The sequence below is a fragment of the Equus asinus genome, chromosome 29, assembly GCF_041296235.1.
Source record: "Equus asinus isolate D_3611 breed Donkey chromosome 29, EquAss-T2T_v2, whole genome shotgun sequence".
Lineage (NCBI taxonomy): Eukaryota > Metazoa > Chordata > Mammalia > Perissodactyla > Equidae > Equus > Equus asinus.
Window position 1 is genome coordinate 35,538,465 of NC_091818.1, and position 19,050 is coordinate 35,557,514.

Below are 19,050 nucleotides of genomic sequence, written 5' to 3' on the forward strand. Positions count from 1 at the left end.
ACCTTGGCAGTCTTACAGCAGAGCTGGTGTCCTGACCTTCTGCATTATACTGCCTGTTCCTACTCTCCTGTGTTTTTAATAAGAGAAACATAGAAGCAGCACTTTGGAATGCCTCGAAGGAAAATGAGTGGGGGAAAGAGTGCCTGAAGAGAAGGAGACTGTTTGAAACGGTCCCTGTGGAGGTGTACTGGGTAGCTGAGCTCACCACTTCTTTGAAAACGGAACTGGTACTTGTTCTCATACTGTCACACTGCTGTTTGGCTGTTTGTTTTTACTCCATGCAGTAGTCCTAAAGCAGGCAGCACAAACGAAAATAACACAACAGAGAAATGGGTTGTAGTGTCATGTTAGGCTTTAGTAAATTTCCCTGACATCGTTGATTTTGTTACAAAGCCTCACATAAAACACTTTCTCCTGAGGTTGCTGCTGGTGCCTTTTCTTGCTTGTCACCGTAGTCTGGAGTTTTTTGAGCTATTGAAAAAAGTCACTTGGCCTAGGCATTTAGATACTGCTCCCTGTTACACCTTGATCAAAAGAGCATTTTTTTCTGCTGTCTTATTAGTTCTTTGCAGTTTTTGGTTGGTTCTGCAATGAAATTAGGTTGTAAGTGTCAATGTCAATCCAATAATAATGGGAAAAAGAACTTTGTAGCCTTCTCTGAGGGCTGCCGCCTTCATATGTAATTAGAATTTCAGTAAGTTAAATTACTTGTTATGATATATGAAGAGGGATGACAGTACAAGGCTAACTTGGTTTTATAACAGATTTCACAATAAATATAAAAACTGTTACCACACGAGCCTGGCTTGGTGCTGGAACAGGCATATCTTTGTTTAGTACTCAGAAATGGTCAGAAAAGCTGACCCCCAGTCAGCTTTACCATAATGGAGTTATATCTGGAGAATGGAGAAATCAGGCTTATTTAAGAAGTTAGAGAACTTTCAACATTTTTATCAAAAATAGTCACTGCTAGTTCGCTCAACAAAGAATGCTTGGTATTTGGATAATGATAGATAATGTTTTTAGGTCAAAAGTTACTAATAGAAGATTAGAAGGAAATCATACCAAAAATAAAGATAAAATTAATACCAAGCTTCACATTTTCAACTACATATCAAAGTGTGTATATCTATAAAATTTAGCAGATTGTCTCTGGTTTACTATGACTACATTAATGTGTGAAAGCCAGAATAAAGGTGTTTTTGCTTTTAAAGAATATCTGTTTTGATGACAGAGGCTTGAGAACTCTTTTACCCATCTAATAGTTTTGACTAGAGTCAGTCTAAACTTAGACAAAATTTACTACAGAAACAGAAATAAAATTTAGTCAATATATTCAACTTACTAATTTTAACAGGTTAAGTTTTAAGTTTCCAAATGAAAGTTTCTCTCACAGTTACGGAAATGCTCCTCCTGAACTACTGAAAAATTGTAGGCACATATACTCTAATTAGTAATTCTAAGTTTAATAACAGATGAAAAAATAGATCCAGTGAAAGTCGCTCTGTTTCCCGGGATGACTATTATTGTTGTTGTTTTTACTTACTGTGTTTCCATGAGGCATAGCTTCTTGCTGCCAGCTTATTGTTTGCTTTAAGTAGCCTCTGGTTGCCTCCTTCCCTTAGAGGACAAACCTTTGTTTTCTAAATCAGGGGTACGCTCTTTCTCTAGAGAGCTAGATAGAAAATATTTTTGGCTTTGTGGACCATATGGTCTTTGTCACAGCTATTCAACTCTACCATTGTAGCAGGAAAACAACCACATAAAACACATAAATGAACAAGCAAAGCAGTGTTCCAATAAAACTTTATTTACAAAAACAGGCAGTGGGCCAGATTTGATCCATGGGCTGTAGTCTGCTGACCCAAAGGAATACTCTGTACTGACCCAGACTTTGGTCCTTCCTTCCTTCTACTTAAGGATATTTAGGTGGCAAGGTAAAGGTGCATATGTGCGTGCAGGTGTGCGTTCATCCTTCCTTTCCTACATTCTTTCAGCAGCATTAGTGCACTCCTTCAGCAAGCCAGCCACTGTGCCTGAGGCTGGTACAGTGCTTTACCTGTGTATTCTAGACATTGTGTGTGGCTCTTGATAAGGTGGCAGTCCCCTGCTTTCTCTTTGAAAGGCTGTGAAAATTAATGTATGCCAACAGAGAGATTCAAGGAGGAAAAGTTCTCTGAAGAAGAGTGTTGTGCACACAGCAGATTTTGTATAAAAGCTTTTAGGTATGGAGCAACAATGCAAGAAAATCCATATAGGAAGACTTGACTGCATTCTTGTTCTATCATCTGTCTAGGAAGTCTCAACACTTTCTACAAAATTGAATATCCATTCATGAGAAAACAAATTCAGTAACATTGCATATAGAAAATCAATATACAAAAACCGGTTGTGTTTCTATACACTATCAGAAAGAGAAATTACCAAAACAATCACGTTTACGGTTGCATCAAAAACCCCCAAATACCTAGGAATCCATTTAACTAAGGAGGTGAAAGACCTGTACACCAAAAACTATAAGACATTGATGAAAGAAGACACAAATAAATGGAAAGATATTCTATGCTCATGGATTGGAATAATTAATATTGTTATAATGTTCATACTACCCAAAGCAAGCTACAGATTCAGTGTAATTCCTATCAAAATTCCCATGGCATCTTTCACAGAAATAGAACAAACAGTCTTAAAATTTGTATGGAACCACAGAAGACCGTGAATAGCCAAAGCAATTCTGAGTAAGAAGAACAAAACTGGAGGCATCACACTTCCTAATTTCAAACTGTATTACAAAGCTATAGTAATCAGAACAGTATGGTATTAGCATAAAAACAGACACATAGGTCAGTGGAACAGACTAGAAAGCCCAGAAATAAACCCACACATATATGGTCAATTAATTTATGACAAAGGAGCCAAAAATATACAATGAGGAAAGGATAGTCTGTTCAATAAATGGTATTGGGAAAATTGGACAGCCACATGCAAAAGAATGAAACTGGACCACTATCTCACACCACACACAAAAGTCAACTCAAGGTGGATTAAAGACTGAATGTAAGACCTGACCCGTGAAACCCCTGGAAGAAGACATAGACAGTAAACTCCTTGACGTCAGTCTTGGCGGTGACTTTTGGATTTGACCATAAAAGCAAAGGCAACAAAAGCAGAATTTAAAAAGTGGGACTGCATGAAACTAAAAAAGCTTCTGCACAGCAAAGGAAACCATCAACAAAATGAAAAGGCAACCTACTGAATGGGAGAAAAATGTTTGTAAATCATATATTTGATAAAGAGTTAATATCTAAAATATATAAAGAAATCATACAGTTCAATAGCAAAAAAGCAAACAATCTGATTAAAAAATGCCAGAGGATCTGAATGGACATTTTTCAAAGAAGACATATAAATGGCCAACAGGGAAGTGAAAAGGTGCTCAACATCACTAATCAGGGAAATGCAAATCAAAGCCACATTGAGATGTCATGTCAGGGGCGGGTCTGGTGGCATAGTGGTTAAGTTCACACACTCAACTTCGGCCGATCGGGGTTCGCTGGTTCGGATCCCAGACATGGACCTACATACCATTCATCAAACCATGAGGTGGCAGCGTCCCACATAGAAAAAATAGAGGAAGATTGGCATAGATGTTAGCTCAGTGACACTCTTCCTCAAGCAAAAAGAGGAAGATTGGCAACAGATGTTAGTTCACGGCCAGGCTTCCTCACCAAAATAAATAAATGAATAAAATAAAATCACCTCACACCTGTTAGAATGGCTATTATTGAAAAAATAAGAAATAAGTGTTGAAGAGGATGTGGAGAAAAGAAAACCCTTGTGCACTGTTGGTAGGAATGTAAATTGGCGCAGCCACTATGGAAAATAGTATGGAAATTCCTCAAAAAATTAAAAATAGAGGGGCTGGCCCCGTGGCTGAGTGGTTAAGTTCGCGTGCTCCGCTGCAGGCGGCACAGTGTTTCGTTGGTTCGAATCCTGGGCGCGGACATGGCACTGCTCATTAAACCACGCTGAGGCAGTGTCCCACATGTCACAACTAGAAGGACCCACAACGAAGAATATACAACTATGTACCGGAGGGGCTTTGGGGAGAAAAAGGAAAAATTAAAATCTGTAAAAAAAAAAAAAAAAAAATTAAAAATAGGACTGCCATATGATCCAGCAATTCCGCTTCTGGGTATTTATCCAAAGGAAATGAAATCATGATCTTAAAAAGGTATCTGCACCTCTATGTTTACTGCAGCATTATTTACAATAGCCAAGACATGGAAACAACCTAAGTGTCCATTGATGGATGAATGAATAAAGAAAATGTCATACACACACACACCTGTGCACACATGCAATGAAATATTATTCAGCCATAAAAAGAAGGAAATCCTACCATTTGTGACACCATGGATAAACCCTGAAGGTTTTATGCTAAGTGACATAAATCAGACAAAGAAAGGCAAATACTGTATGGTATCACTTATATGTGTAATCTAAGAAAAGAAAAATAAATCCCAAACGCATCGATACAGAGAACAGATTGGTGGTTACCAGAGGTGGGGGGTGGGGGAAAGGGGTGAAGGAGTTCAAGAGATCCAAACTTCCAGTTATAAGATAAGTCAGTCCTGGGGATGTAATGTACAAATGGTGACAATAGTTAACAAAACTGTATTGTATATTTGAAAGTTGCTAAGGGAGTAGATCTTGAAAGGTATCACAAGGAAAAAGGCAAAAACTTTGTCACTATATGTGGCGATGGATGTGCTAAACTTAATGTAATCATTTTGCAGTATATACGTACATCAAAGTATGTCTAAAACTAATGCGTTTTATATGTTAATTATAACTCAATTTAAAAATAAATAAAATAAATACACATTAAAGAGGCTTGGATAGTAGGAGTTCAATAACTATTTGGGGATCATAATGGGGGACTATATAGGTGGCAGATCCTCATGGGGTTGCGACAATGCAAAAGGAAATGATGTAAAATATTGGGCTGGAGGGAAATCCAAGACCAGGTTTGTCTACTCCTGGATTTTGCCTAAGGCTGACCCTGGTTGTACGTGTATTCCTGCCTCCCTTTCTCCCAGGGTTTTCAATAGCGTGGTTTGAGGTTAAGGTGGAGTTGGGTGCTGTGTGCAGTCCTGTCTTGAATTTCACAAAGCAGTTCCTTCTCTAAGACCTGCCCAGCATAGGCCATGTAGCCTGAGCAGATGATCAGCATCATTCCACAGACAAGTGCAAAACCTGGTTCTGAGTCAGTGTTGAGGAGTAGGCACAGTTAGGTCCGTTGGTCTTGTTTAGTCAATAGGAGGACACCAAAGAAATGTACCCAGCAACTTCAGAGAACTTGTCCTGTGGTAGGCACCCATGCTTGGCACTTCATTTGCAGTCAGGAATGTTCAAATAAGCAGTTGTCAGGATCAGCTCAAATTAGCTGTACAGAAGGTTGCTCTTGCACAGGGCAGCCCACTCAGCCCAGAAATACCATTCTTGGTGCACACAAAAGGTGCCAGATGGTCTTATTCTTTCAAGATGCCCCCGCTGACCTAATCCCCAAGGAAGTATCTTCCAGTAGTGTTAACAAGCCCCCTTCTGCCGGTGAATGAAGAATGGATAGGCACACTTTTAAACCGAAAGTTGCATCCTGTACCATTCATACATCAGTGGCCCTAGTAATCAGGATTATAAATTAGCAGGGAAATGTAGACTAAGAGTATAAAGAAAGCTATAAAAAAACCCTGAGGTGTCACATTCAGTAAAGGTGAGTGGACATTTTACGTTTAAAAAAAGACTTTTTATACTTAATCTTCAAAGTTTCTTTTTTCTTGAGAATTGGTTTTCCAGCCTTTTCTCATATGTTCCTGCACAGTTTGAAGATGTTGTCTACCCTAATTTGAACCCGCTGGTTTAGATAGTGCTGAACACCTGTTTATTAGGCTAAGTGACTGTCGCTAAGTGAAAATGTTAGTTTTCTTATCTGTGAAGTGAGAGGTTTGGACTATCTCTCTGAGATCTCTTTTGGCTGTTGCACTTTCTTGTCAGTACCACTGCTGTAGCTTCAGAGTTCACCAAAGGACCTTCAGAGTAGCAAAAGAGTGCCTTTAAAATACTGGACTCTTGAATACAAATGTATTGTACTCTTGAATGTAGTGTTATTTGGCCTCAAGAGGAAGTAAGGCAAGAATACGTACATATCATTGCCCAAAACATCAATGCTACTGAGATAGCAACTCGAAGCACATATCTTTGTTTATGGATAGCACATTGTTTTATTACTGAGAGTTAATACCAGAGTCTTAGAATATTTTATATTAGAGGTGATACCACAGCATTACTGTATCAGAGAAATGAATTTGATCTTTCATTGTGCATTTTAGAAAAATCATCCCTGTTGAACTTTTGGCAAATGAAGCTTTCCTTATTTACAGAATAGAAGTTCCTTTCTTTTTAATTAAAAAATCTGTTGGAGGCAGTTATTTCCTTAAACTATTCTTTTTGAGCAAGCATTTATGATAGGCCATCGTTTGAGACAGAGAGTGTGGGTGATGGTCCAGAGTAGAGGCTGACACACTGTGGCCTTAGGCCAAATCCAGCTTTCTACCTGTTTGTAAAAGTTTCGTGGGAACAAGACCACATTCGGTTTACAAGTTATCTGTGTCTGCTCTCACAGTACAACATCGGAGTTGAGTAATTATGAAAAAGACTGTATGGTCCACAGTCTAAACCATTTACTATTTAAATATTTACCTTTACAGAAAAAGCCTGTTGACTCTTGCTCTAGAGTGGCGTTGTCCAATAGAACCTTCTGCAGTGGTGGAAATGTTCTTTCTGTATCTGCCCTGTTCAATTCAGTAACCTCTGTCTGTCTGCATGATTGTCGGTCACTGGAGCTGTGGCTAATGAGGCTGAGTGACTGAATTTTTAATTTTAATTTACATTTAAAATTAAATAGCCACATATGGCTGGCAATGACAGTATTGGACAGTGCAGGGCTAGAGATTTGAAGATAGGGGACATTGTGGTTTCAGAATAGCTAATTTGTTTGGTATTGAATTTGGTGGGATGGAAGCTTATGTAATTTGTGATGACAAATAAATGCTTGAACATAGTATGTTCCTTAGATTTATAATTTTTTAAAAGTTCGCTATGATTTCAACTGTTTCACATGTGCTGTTTTTCTCTGCAGTGAGGAGGAGCTCCCATATCATAATGCAGCTATGGAACGGGTAAGTCCAGCTCTGCATCTGTCTACACTGGTGAATCGGGTTTATCAGAGGAATAAAAACTACCACCTTTGTGATTTTGAGTGTCATATTATGTGTAAATGGGACAGTCATTGTTAGAATTCAACCCTAAGTATATCACTGTAAGAAAGTAATTAAATTAATGGTGAAATAATTTTAGATTTTATGAGACTTCTGATAGATACTTGGAAAAAAGGAAAGACAGCAGTTATCAGAAGCCTGCATTCTAGACAGGTGCTTCTCAGTCCAGGAGTGATTCTGAATCTAGAGCCTTTTAAGAGCACAGTTGCTTGGGACCCCCCTCCCTCTGTTAAGTCAGACTCCGCAGGAGCCCAGGGAGATGGTTGGCAAAAAGCTTCACCAGTGATTCCCATGTACGTGTGGCGAAAAAAGCGCTCTTCTAGACCAGTGGCTCTTTGGAACATAGCTGTCCATGAAGTTTTCATCAGATTTCCCACAGACAGGAACAACAAGCATTTGCTGTAGTCAAATATATTAGCTTTTTTAAGGATTTAGAGAAGTCTTATATATGGCAAACCTGTCACTTTTTTTGGTTACTTTGTGTTTCCCTTTCTTCATTACACTTGGCTAGGGAGCTGGGTCCATAGCTGGGTGTGCACGAAAACTTGGGACTGAATGTTTTCCAGCTGGTCAGAAGCTCCCTCCTCTTCTTTGTTTTTGCTGTACCACAAATAAATTGTAGAATGAAAGGGAGGTAATTGGTGGGGATTATTCTCAGTTTGTTTGCATTTGATAGGGGAAGGAGGTTGAATTTCAGATAAGGGAGGTAAAATTGGAATTGGAATTTGAAAAATATTTTAGAAAATCTTTATAAAATAAACATTTTATGAAAATAAAAACTGTAGCATAACTTTGAAATGTCGACAAAATTGCCTTTTTCGGTATATTGAGATCCCCATGGGTACTTCCTGCAGTTGAATTCTCTTCTGCCTGCCTGATTCTCTCTCAATATCCTAACCTTGATGTTTTGGCAAAGGAATTTCTTTCTTTTAATACCTACATTATTGCATAGCAATTGAGTATTAAGCACTGGGCTAGATACTGCGTAGAATATTAGGATCAAATAAGACGTGGTTTCTGCCTTTGAGATGCTCACTGTCTGTCCAGTGACTAGAGGAAGATCAAGTGAGACAGTAGGTGGGAGATTATTGGTGGCTTTGGGAGCCTGGTATTAGTGAAATGAAGTGGTAGTGCTGGTGGTGGGGAAGGCAGATCCCCGTGGCTAAGGAATGAATGAGAAGGAGGTGACAATAGCGGTGTGCACTCTCTGAATTCTGCCTCTGGTGAACTTCTGTCAGTCCGCTGTGAAATGGGAACATCAGGAATTGTTTCCACGCTCTGACCATTCTCTCTCTCATCTGCTGCCCTGGCTTCACTAAACCTGTCCCCCCGATCCCGCCGCTGTTTCATTCTCCCTCACCACGCTCGTGCCTTCAGTCCCCTCCCTTCCCAGTTCAAATTCTATTGTAGGTCCATACAGTCAGTCACATGCACCCTCAGCTCCCTCGCCCCTCTTCCTTCTTCTGGGCTCACCTACAACCCTAGTGAAAGCCAACTTCCTGCCTCTGCAGTGCCTGTGGCTGCATGACGAAGGGCAACTGGGAGAAGACTCACAACCGTGCCGACTGTACATTCAGATCACAGACAGCTGGAGCGTTCCTGCTGCCTGGAAGCATACTGTTCCTGCCTGGGGAATTTCTGCTTCCATTTTAACTGTTGGAAGCTTCTCTTCCCTCCTTTAACCTCCAGCACCTCCTTCTCTGTCCTCTCTCAGCTCATGTTCTTGCTTCTTATTTCTTATAAGAAATAGAAGCAGTCAGAAAAGAACTTCGACCAGCTTCCGCAGCCACACCTACCCGCCTGTCTTCCTCTGTGCCTCCATGCTCTAGTTACCGTGAGTATGTGTGTTGCTTGTTCAGCGGCATCACTCGACCTGTTCTTCTCTCTCTCTCCTGAATTCTTTCTCTCTCCACTTGATTGTTCCCACCAGAGTAAAATCTATTATTACTCCCACTAAAAAAAAGAAACAAACATCAATCTTCTTCTGACCCCGTTTTCTCCTCAGCTACTGCCCTGATTCTCTGTTGCTCTTACAGTAAAACTCCTTGAAAGAGGCATTGATATCTCTTTTCCATTTCTTTCCTGCAATTCTTTCTTGTATCCATTCCAGTCAGATTTATCTCCTGGCCCTTACCCTCCACTCCATTGCCATTATCAGGGTCTCTGATTACTCTACGCTGTTGCATCAAGTAGTCACTTCTCAGTGGACCTCCCAGCAGCATTTGACGTGATTGGTCACTGTCTCATTCTTACACAGTCTCTTTTCTTGGCCTTCAAAATCCCGTACTCTGCACATTCGTCTTTCTCAGTTTGCTCTCTTGTTCCTTCTCATCTCCGTGATCTCTATACTGTAGGGTGCCCCGTGGCCTACGCCTGGAACTTCTCTTTCCTATTTGTGGTACCTCCCTGGTAATCTCAGCTAGTCCTTGGCTTTAAGTGTCAACAATGCGTTGATGACCTAGCTCCATGAATCCCAGACTTGTATGTCCTTGTATATGCATTACAATGTCTAGACTTAGATATCTGACTTACTTTATATACTTACGTGTCTAATTAAGGTCCACATGAGAGTTTCTCTTATTCTCTTCCCACCCATTCTGTTAACTAACTTCCCTGTTTCAGTAAATGGGAACTTCACTCTTCTAGTTGTTCAGTCTCAAAACTTCTGAGTTATCTTTGACTTTCTTTCCTTCATACCCCACATTTCATCTGTCAGCAATCCTGTGAGCTCTGCCTTCAGAATGTATTCAGCATCTGAGGACTTCTCACCATCTCCACTTCTGCCTGCTGGTCCACTGTAATCTCTCTTCTGGAGTTCCAACTTCCTGCTTCTACCATTGTCCCCATAGCTGTTCACCCAAAGAGCCAGAATGATCCTGTTAAAATAAGTAAGATCCTGTCACTCTCTGATTGGAACATTATGGTGGCTCCTCATCTTATCCACAGTAATAGGGAAAGTCCTTAGAATCCCTTGCAAAGCCATTTAAGAGCTGGTTTCTATCAAGTCTTCCATCTCATCTCCGACTGCCTTCTCTTGCTCACTCACTGCCTCCTGTGTAGTTCTCGAGCATGCCCACCATATTCCCTCTTTCAGGCCTTTGCACTGGCTGCTTCCTCTCCTGGGGTGCTCTTCCGCCTGGTAGGAAAAGGAAACCCCCCATTTCTTTCAGGTATTTACTCAAATGTCACCTTCAGAGTAAGACTCTCCCTGGCAGCCATATCTAAATTAGGGAGCTCCCTCCCCCCCAACATGCTAATTATCCCTCGCTTCTTTATTTTTCTCTAGCACTTAACACTGTTTCACATCCTAAATGTTTTACTTCCGTCTTTGTCTTGTCTGTTTCCTCACTAGGCTGTAATCTCTGTGAGGGGGGGTTTATCTGCTTTGTTCACTCTTGTGTCCCCAGAACCTAGAGCAGCACACATAATATATGCTCAGCAAGTGGTGCCTGAATGAGTGACCCAGTGAGGGTATGACTGCTCTAGAGCACTCAATATGTTGATGTAAAGACTGATAGAGATGTCCTTTCCAATGTTATAGTGTCCTTTATTTGAGAAAGTAGGGAGGGAAGAGTTGGAAGGTATCTTCTAACACAAGATATCCATATGTGGCAAAATAAAAATCTGGCAACCCAATATTGACTTTTCTCTCCAGTGCCTCCTCCCCCCCCCCCCCCAATTTGTTTGTTTCTTTGAGGAAGGTTGGCCCTGAGCTAACATCTGTTGCCAATCTTCCTCTTTTTACTTGAGGAGGATTGTCCCTGAGCTAACATCTGTGCCAATCTTCCTCTGCTTTGCATGTGGGATGCCGCCACAGTGTGGCTTGGTGAGCAGTGTGTAGGTCCACACCTGGGATCCGAACCCATGAACCCCAGGCCATCAAAGTGGAGCGTGATGGATGCTACTGGGGTGGCCCCTCCATCCTCCCCCCCTTGTTTTTAAAAATCGTTTCCTAGTCCAGAAAAATCCAAGTCTGGGAACCAGTAATATAGATGATTTAAGACATGTGACAGTGAAGAAAAGAACTATGAGACAAAAGCTGGTGGAGGATGCATGCTTGAGGGAAGTTATTTGTTTTTAAATTTTTACTTGTTTTTTTTAGAGACTTGCTGTACAATGAAAGACCTCTTGCCCAGTGCAATTAAGGTTATAATTAATTGGTTGTTTACTCCAAAGAGGTTAATATAGTAGGAAATCACTAAAAAATGACCCAGGCACACCTTCATCATTTATCCTAGGACCTAATCTTATGTCCGTTGGTCAGTGTCTTATACTGGGAGAGGGGCAGGGTTCTGAGGCTGCTGACAGAGGCTCCACTGTGCCTTTTGTATGTAACTGCTTTCATATTGCAGGACCTGCCTTTTACAGTTTTGGTTTCTTTAAAGTGGAATGAGAACTTTACACACATGCAAAGCAGTCTGAGGCAAGAAACTTTTTACTTTATTGGAATTTCCCCCAATTTTCCTAGTTTAAGTTTAGTCCATTTATTCTTCGGTGACTGCCTAGTCCTAATGGTCAAGCTCTGCCATTTCTATGAAACTAATATAAAAATTCTATGTGTTGCTTCGTTGAATAAAATCAGTGGAAACGATAGCCTTGCTGAAGTGCAAATCTTTACAATGCATACATTTGAAGAGGGCGCTTTCTGCTGTCTGGGAAGACTTGTACTCTAAGGCGTAGTCAGGTAACCGTGGCTTTAGTTCCAGCTTCGCCAGTGTATTATTTTACATAAGGCAGTTCTCTGTTGAAAATAGGGAGAGTAGTAGGCAGTCCCTCATAAGAGGATTAATGTTGATAATTTGCAAAGTGCTTTGGATACCTCCAAACAGGCACTCAAACAAATAAATAACCACACTTACTATATTTACTCTACAGAGAACAATATGAATAATGGATTATATTGTTTCTTTGAGCTTATTGATGTTTTTAATAAGGAGGAAAGGGTATGTAAAAACTAGGAATTTTCATGGATTCAGCTACTCCTTTATATAGTGCAGTATTTTGCGTGGCTTACAGAATATTGGAACCTACACATATCTTTAAAAACTACGTCTTAATTTTATGTGGTTTGAAATCTTACTCAAAATACGTGACCCACAGACTTTTCAGTGTCATTCTGTCAAAACACCACTTTCCTTCTTGTACTTCTTATCCTCTCCTGACCTCTGCTGGTGAGGTCTAGGTGTGCGTCACTCCGGTCAACTTCATTCTGAGTCACGCCTCTTAATATCGAATGGGAGAGACAAAAAGTCATCTGAAGACTTGAACTTCAGTAAAGTTCTAAGATTTCTCGTTCTGGAAGAGAAGCCTATTTAATATCTATCCATGCGTTGCGTATGTGTTTAGCCTTTACATCTGGATTATTTTTCATGTTAATAGTGAGAGGAACCTTGGACCAAATAGAAGATAAGTTAATACTATGTGGGTGATTCAGCAGTTGTGAAGTACTTACTATTCAACTGGTCCTGCATAGGCTTAAAAATACAGTCTCAGATCACTGGAGTTTAGGAAGCAACAAAGAATATATTAGTCCCAGTTTTAATCTTTACACCCTCCTTGCCCCAAGAGGAGGGGCCAGTCCTGACTCAGAGGGGACATGACTTGAGACAATTGGGTATCAGATTGCAAACTTCAAACAAAAGTTTAATCCTTTCCTGAAAACAGCTCCTGGGAAGAAAAATACACAACAATGTACCGTTTATGTAGTCAGTGAAGGTAATGGAGAGATAGCAAAGGGAAAATAAGATAGAAATTAAGACCTCTGCATCATTTTCCTTTTTTTTTTTTTTTTTTGAGGAAGGTTAGCCCTGAGCTAACTGCTGCCAATTCTCCTCTTTTTGCTGAGGAAGACTGGCCCTGAGCTAACATCCGTGCCCATCTTCCTCTACTTTATATGTGGGATGCCTACCACAGCACGGCTTGCCCATTATTTTCCTTTTGATATATGTGGTTCTGACATTCTCAGGGGAGTAGAATTTTCTTATACTGGGATGTCCTATATGACTTTAAAAATTGCCGTGATGAACACATCTTGTTCCGAGATCTTAGTTTTTGAGTACCATTCCTTATTAAAAAGAACAGCTGTTTCCTAAAGAAATGTCTGATCTAGGTCTAGGGTAGAAAAAGTGGAAAGTGAGCTTGCATTATTTTGTGCCAGATGGGGCAGGTCTGAAGGATTCACTTGAAGGGGGACGTCTCCAACCACATAGGAGGCAGTCCCGCCAAATTTGGGACAATTTAAGCTTCAGAAAGAGTAAAGATGATAATGGATGGGACACATTGAATAAAATAGTCCTGTATACTATAGTGATATTAAAAAGGGGGAGGGGCTAGAAAGGAAAAACTATTTAATGGAAAGATGTCAGTTAATAATATAGAAGGAATCATAGAATTAGGGGGAAAAACCTGCCTTTGCCACAATCAGAATCAGAATTAATTTAGATAGGGATTATCAGTGGATGATAAGACCACTCAGGAGAGTTCTTAAGGAACTGGATGTTCAAACTGCCTGAAAGTATACCACACAGATTACTTAATTAGTTGCAAAAGGGAATTTCTCTATTAATTAATGCAGAAGTTGGGCAAATACCACTTCACCAGGGGATCAAAAGTTATGTCATTGGTAGTGGTACAAATCGACATGGTACGTCTCTGGATGTGATGCCAGGGGAAGGGTACATCATCACCTCTGTAATACTCCTGCCAAAATCTAGCGGAAACAGTTAGAGCCAAATAGTGTGGGCTGGACTCTTCCCATATGACAATGTCGTGAAAGTTAAAAAAAGGCCAGGGAACTCTTCTAGAGTGGAGGCACCTAAAGAGATGGGCCAGTAAAGGCTATGCATGATCCGTGATTGGACTCTGAGTCCCTCCTGCCCCCCCCCAAAGAAAAACAGCGATAAAGAACACTTTTGGGACAAGTGGGAATTTTGGTAGATGAGCTGTTTACTTCAAAATAATGAACAAATTTTAAATTTCTTGGGTGTAATAGTGATACTGTGATTATGTAGGATAGTGTGTCTTGTTCTTATGTGATATGTACTTGAAATATTTGGAGATGAAATGCTCATGATGTCTGTGATTTTCTAATAGGTCAGCCAAAAAAAAAAAAAACCCAATCTAAATAGGTGATGAAAGCTAGCAAAATGTTAATAATCAGTGGATTTGGGTGAAGCATATATAAGTATATGGTACACTGTTCTTCCAACTTCTCTGTAGGTTTGAAATATTTCAAAATAAAAATTGGGAAAAGTAGGATGTCTGTGTATAAGGTCAGTAGAGTTATTTAATATCAATCTTGTATGGATTTCTAACATCAGTAGTCCTGCCTTGTGGCAGCATTTTGAAAAGTGTTGCCAACATAATGAGATGATATCATTTCTAGCATTATGTTACATTAGAGATACTATTATAATTCACTTCTGGTTACTTCCATGTTATAATGATTGAAATACTATCAAGAGTATTTATGATTTGGGTCTGTCTGTTCATATTCATTTTTCTTCCCACTCCTCTACCTCTGGGACCACAGAATACTATTAATGGCTTCCTAGTACTGTTTATGTGTCTTTTCTTATGTAAACTGTGTTTAACTTTAAAATGTTTATTTAACTTTTCTTATATAACAACTACAGTTTTGTTTGATAAGATTAAATGGGAAATATATGATATGATTCCTGTACTCAAGGAGTTCATACTTTAATAATAATAATTATTATATTTGGGCACTTAGGCCAACTAAAACACAAGTATTAGGTGCTATAACAATAATCATAATAATTCTCATTTTATAAAAAGACAAGAAAACTAAGATGCAGAAAGATTAAGTAACTTGCCCCAAATGAAAAAGATAGGAAGGGGCAGAGCTCAGATTTGAACTCAGGCCAACTGAGTCCTTAATCCATGCCACGAAATGCTGAAGAAACAGTTTATTTTGCTTGGAGCATGGAAGCATTTGGGAAAAGTTCCACACCCTTGACTGGGTCTTAAGAAGATGCGTAGGATTTTGCCAAATGATGGTGAGGAAGAGTATCACAGGCAGACGAATAGCAAACATTTGTCAAAGAGGTGTGGAAATACATGTGTGTTGGGAATGACACATAGTTCAAGGTGGCCAGATCAGAAAAGCAGCAGGAAGTGAAACTGGATGGTGAATTGGGGCCATATTGTGAAGGGTCATCCATGTAGAAGTTTGAACTTTATTCATAGATAACGGGTAGCCATTGGAAGATTTTAAACTGGGATGCATTTAAAAAGCTGAAGCTTTTGTGGAGGTTGGATTAAAGTTAGGGCCACCAGTAAGGAGTTTCTGCCCACCTAGGAGTTAGGATTGTCAGAACTAGGGCAGAGGACGTGATGGAAACAAGAGATGTGGAGGGGGCCAGTGGGGTGTAGTCTGGGTGTGGCAAGGAAGATAAAGGGAAGACTGAAAACAACTTAAGGTTCTAGTGTGATTGACTTAGTGTGTAGTGATGCTGTGAATTCATGTTAGGGAAAAGAAGGGTAATAGTGGCATGTTTAGGGAAATAGTTTCAGACATGTTGAGTTGGAAACATTTGCTGAACTTCCAGGTTGAGATTCTAACTTGCTGTTATATTTTAGTGTGTTTTGGTGTTACCGAGTCCATGGCAAGATATGATGTTCCTTCATCTGTTTTTCTAAAGCACTTAAGTTCACATTTGTCACATCTGTTTTCGGTTACTTCTTACTTCAGAATAAATTCTGGAATCATTAGCTGTAGCATGTTTGGAGATAAAGTATAGTTTTATCCATGAATTATAGATTCATGAGTGGAGGAAAAAAAAGACACATGCATTCAAGTCTGGTGTGGTTGAACTGGCAGCATTGTGGAGTTAACATTTAAACCTGATTTGAACTACTGATAGGTAATTTTAAGATCTTAACAGCCTGGGAGCTTTTCCCAAGGTTTTTGTATATATATAAAACTGTATATAAAGCTGTAGGGGAAAGAAAAGCATGCTTAATGGTTCTTAAAATTGGGTGTGTTTTATCCTTGCATGTGAGAATGTGTAGCATTTAAAATAATTTATATATATGATAAGCATTAGAATACAAAAGTGTTCTTTTAAAAAATACTTCTTAAAGTGATTCATTGATAATTCATAGTTATAAAAATGAAAGATAGCAAGAGACCTGGTAGGTCTCAGCAGGGTTGCTCCCAGCAACGTGTATGTTATTATGCTCCTGGGTTGACTTGAATTATTTGGTGTTTTCCTGTGGGTGGAGGAAGGGATTATGCTTTGAAGAAGTCAGGGAAGGAAGTGCAGAAGAACAAAAAATACCAAATGGCAACTTAGATCAATCTTAATTTTTCACAGCTTGGCCTTCTCTGAAGTCACATTTAGCAGAAACATTAATTAGATTTCAGTGCCCCACTGAGTTTTAAAATTAAACATATTTCTGGAACCATCTGCAACATTTTATCACTAATAATATAATGAAGAATATGCTTAGTCCTTTGAAAAATGGGAATTATAACAGAATATCTTTTGCTCACAAGCGATCATCTTTTATTATGCAAAGCCCATCAAAATTTGTACAAAGAGTTGAGAAGTAATTAAAGAGTTTTAAGAATATGCCTAAAAATAAAATTCTATAAAAATATTCTTATTAGTGAGAATCTTCTCCTAAATTCAGGGTTTTCTTTGGGATTTTATACTTCTTTTAAATCTAAAAATATTGTTGGTGGGGATACGCCATCTGCCTGAGGCTGGATTGAAGACAGTCAGTAAGGAGCTCTTGCCTTCACCCAGGAGCTGTGATTGCCTGAGCCAGCGCAGGGGCGTGATGGAAGCAGGAGACACAAGACGTGGTGGCTAAGAGTGCAGGTCCCGAGGCCACACTGCCCAGCTGTGGACCCCTGTTCAAACTTGAACTTCCTCGGTTGGGGAATTTAGACAGATCGCTTCATTCCTTATTTGTAAAGTGAGGGTGATTATCCCTGCCTCATAGGGCTGTCGTGAGCGTACATTCTGACCATAAAATGTATCCTCAGAACTATTTTCTTTCCTGTGTAGTCTTCCATTTCCGTTGCTTTCTCTTCATATACTTATTACACTTACAGAGGCCTCCAGAAAAGAAAATGTGGGGATTGAGGAAAATTAATAAATTAGCATAATCTCAGCTCACTCCTAAGAAAGAATTATGGTGGGTTTTGTTCTCATGAAAATGAAATAATGAATTAGGAGCCTCCTCTGAGCCCAGCATTGCTCTAGGCAGTGGGGAAACAGCAGATGTCCCAGCCTTCCTGGAGCAGAGAGTGGTTGGGGGAGTGTAGGTCAGGTGTGCCTGAGCAGTGGCCTTCCGAATCCCGAACCCCAGAAGGAGACAGGCTCCCTTACCTGGTCACAGACAGGGAGATCATTGCAGACTTCTCGGTTGACGAGGGTGTTTTTTCTTGCCTGAAAGGATGGAGTGCAGCGTGCTTTCTGAGGGTAGTCAGGCTCCCAAGAAAAGGGACAGAGGACTGTACATGCTCAGTTCTTTTTTTAAATTTACTAATCAGGTAAGTCACTCTACCCCCTTAGGAGTGAATAAGAGATTGGACAGCAGGCCCAAGTACTTAGGAAAAAAATATCCTTGCTGGAAACCGAAGAAGTGAGGAAGAAGCATTTTCTCTACCACCTTCCCCACTCTCCAGCTTTGCCCAAATCCCAATTTAGTGTGACATCCAAGACCTCCGCCCATGCCTATGTTTTAGCCTCGTCTCCTGCTGCTGCCTTTTTTAGGCCCTTGCGGAGCGGAATTATCTCAACACTGCACCTACCCATGCTTAGAATGTTCTTTCCCACACTGCTCTAGATAAAAACCCTAATAATCTTCCAGTTCTTCATTTAGGGCTCATCTTCTCTGATTTGCCTAGGTGGATTTGACTGCTCTTCCATCAAGACCTTCTATTACCCTTTCTGTCCCTGTGTCGTAGCATCCGTCACAGTACTGTCGATTTCCATGTCAGTTGCCCCTAGCAGATGGTGAACTTTCTTTAGGGTAGCAACTATTATTTATTTTTGTGTAATTTTCACTAGCATAGTGCTGGTTATATATCAGTCACTTCACAAATAAATAAATGCCCAATTCTTCTTTAAAAAACCAACTCTGTCACTGAAAACATTGAGATGCTGGAATTCAGTAAAATGTGAAAAAGAGAATGGAATTTGAAGTTGTGTTTTTGTTGCTTCATAAAAAATATTTCAAAATATTTTAAAATTTCCTTTTTGTTTAGATTTGTGGAATATACAACATTTTCAGTGATTAGTTTAAAAGTGTTGGCACACTTAAACAATTCCTTTCTCTTTACCTATCCCAGTGGAGCATCTCCTGTGTATCTTAACTTTACCTATGAAATACTGGTCGATACAACTGTAATATCGTCCAACTGTAAAATGCTAGATAAGATATTTGCTATCTAATATAGCTTAACTTTCTTAGTAGTCCTTTTTTTAACAGCATTTTCTTTGACATTTTTTGTAATTTGTAAGTAAAGAAGCCTCAAGTAAATAGTAACAATGAATTTCAATTTTATTTCAGCAAAAGCACCTGGAAATTGAAAGAACTACAAAATGGTTGAAAATGCTGAAAGGATGGGAAAAATACAAGAATACTGAAAAGGTAATTAAAAATAATGTTACTTCCTGATGAAACTATACAAGTTCACTGTGGATTTTTTCACTAAAAGTTTCTCTTTGATTAT

General features: G+C 39.6%; 1 protein-coding gene across 11 annotated transcripts in view; it reads left to right on the forward strand.

Moving 5' to 3' along the window:
- The window catches only part of USP6NL (USP6 N-terminal like), a 254,559-nt gene that overhangs the window by 188,893 nt on the left and 46,616 nt on the right, over positions 1 to 19,050 (forward strand). For all 11 annotated transcript variants that reach the window (XM_070501182.1, XM_070501188.1, XM_044761880.2 and 8 more), the window contains 2 exons: positions 7,202 to 7,241; positions 18,888 to 18,968. In XM_070501182.1, the coding sequence (XP_070357283.1) occupies positions 7,202 to 7,241; positions 18,888 to 18,968 (121 nt within the window). The remainder of the gene's footprint in view (positions 1 to 7,201; positions 7,242 to 18,887; positions 18,969 to 19,050) is intronic.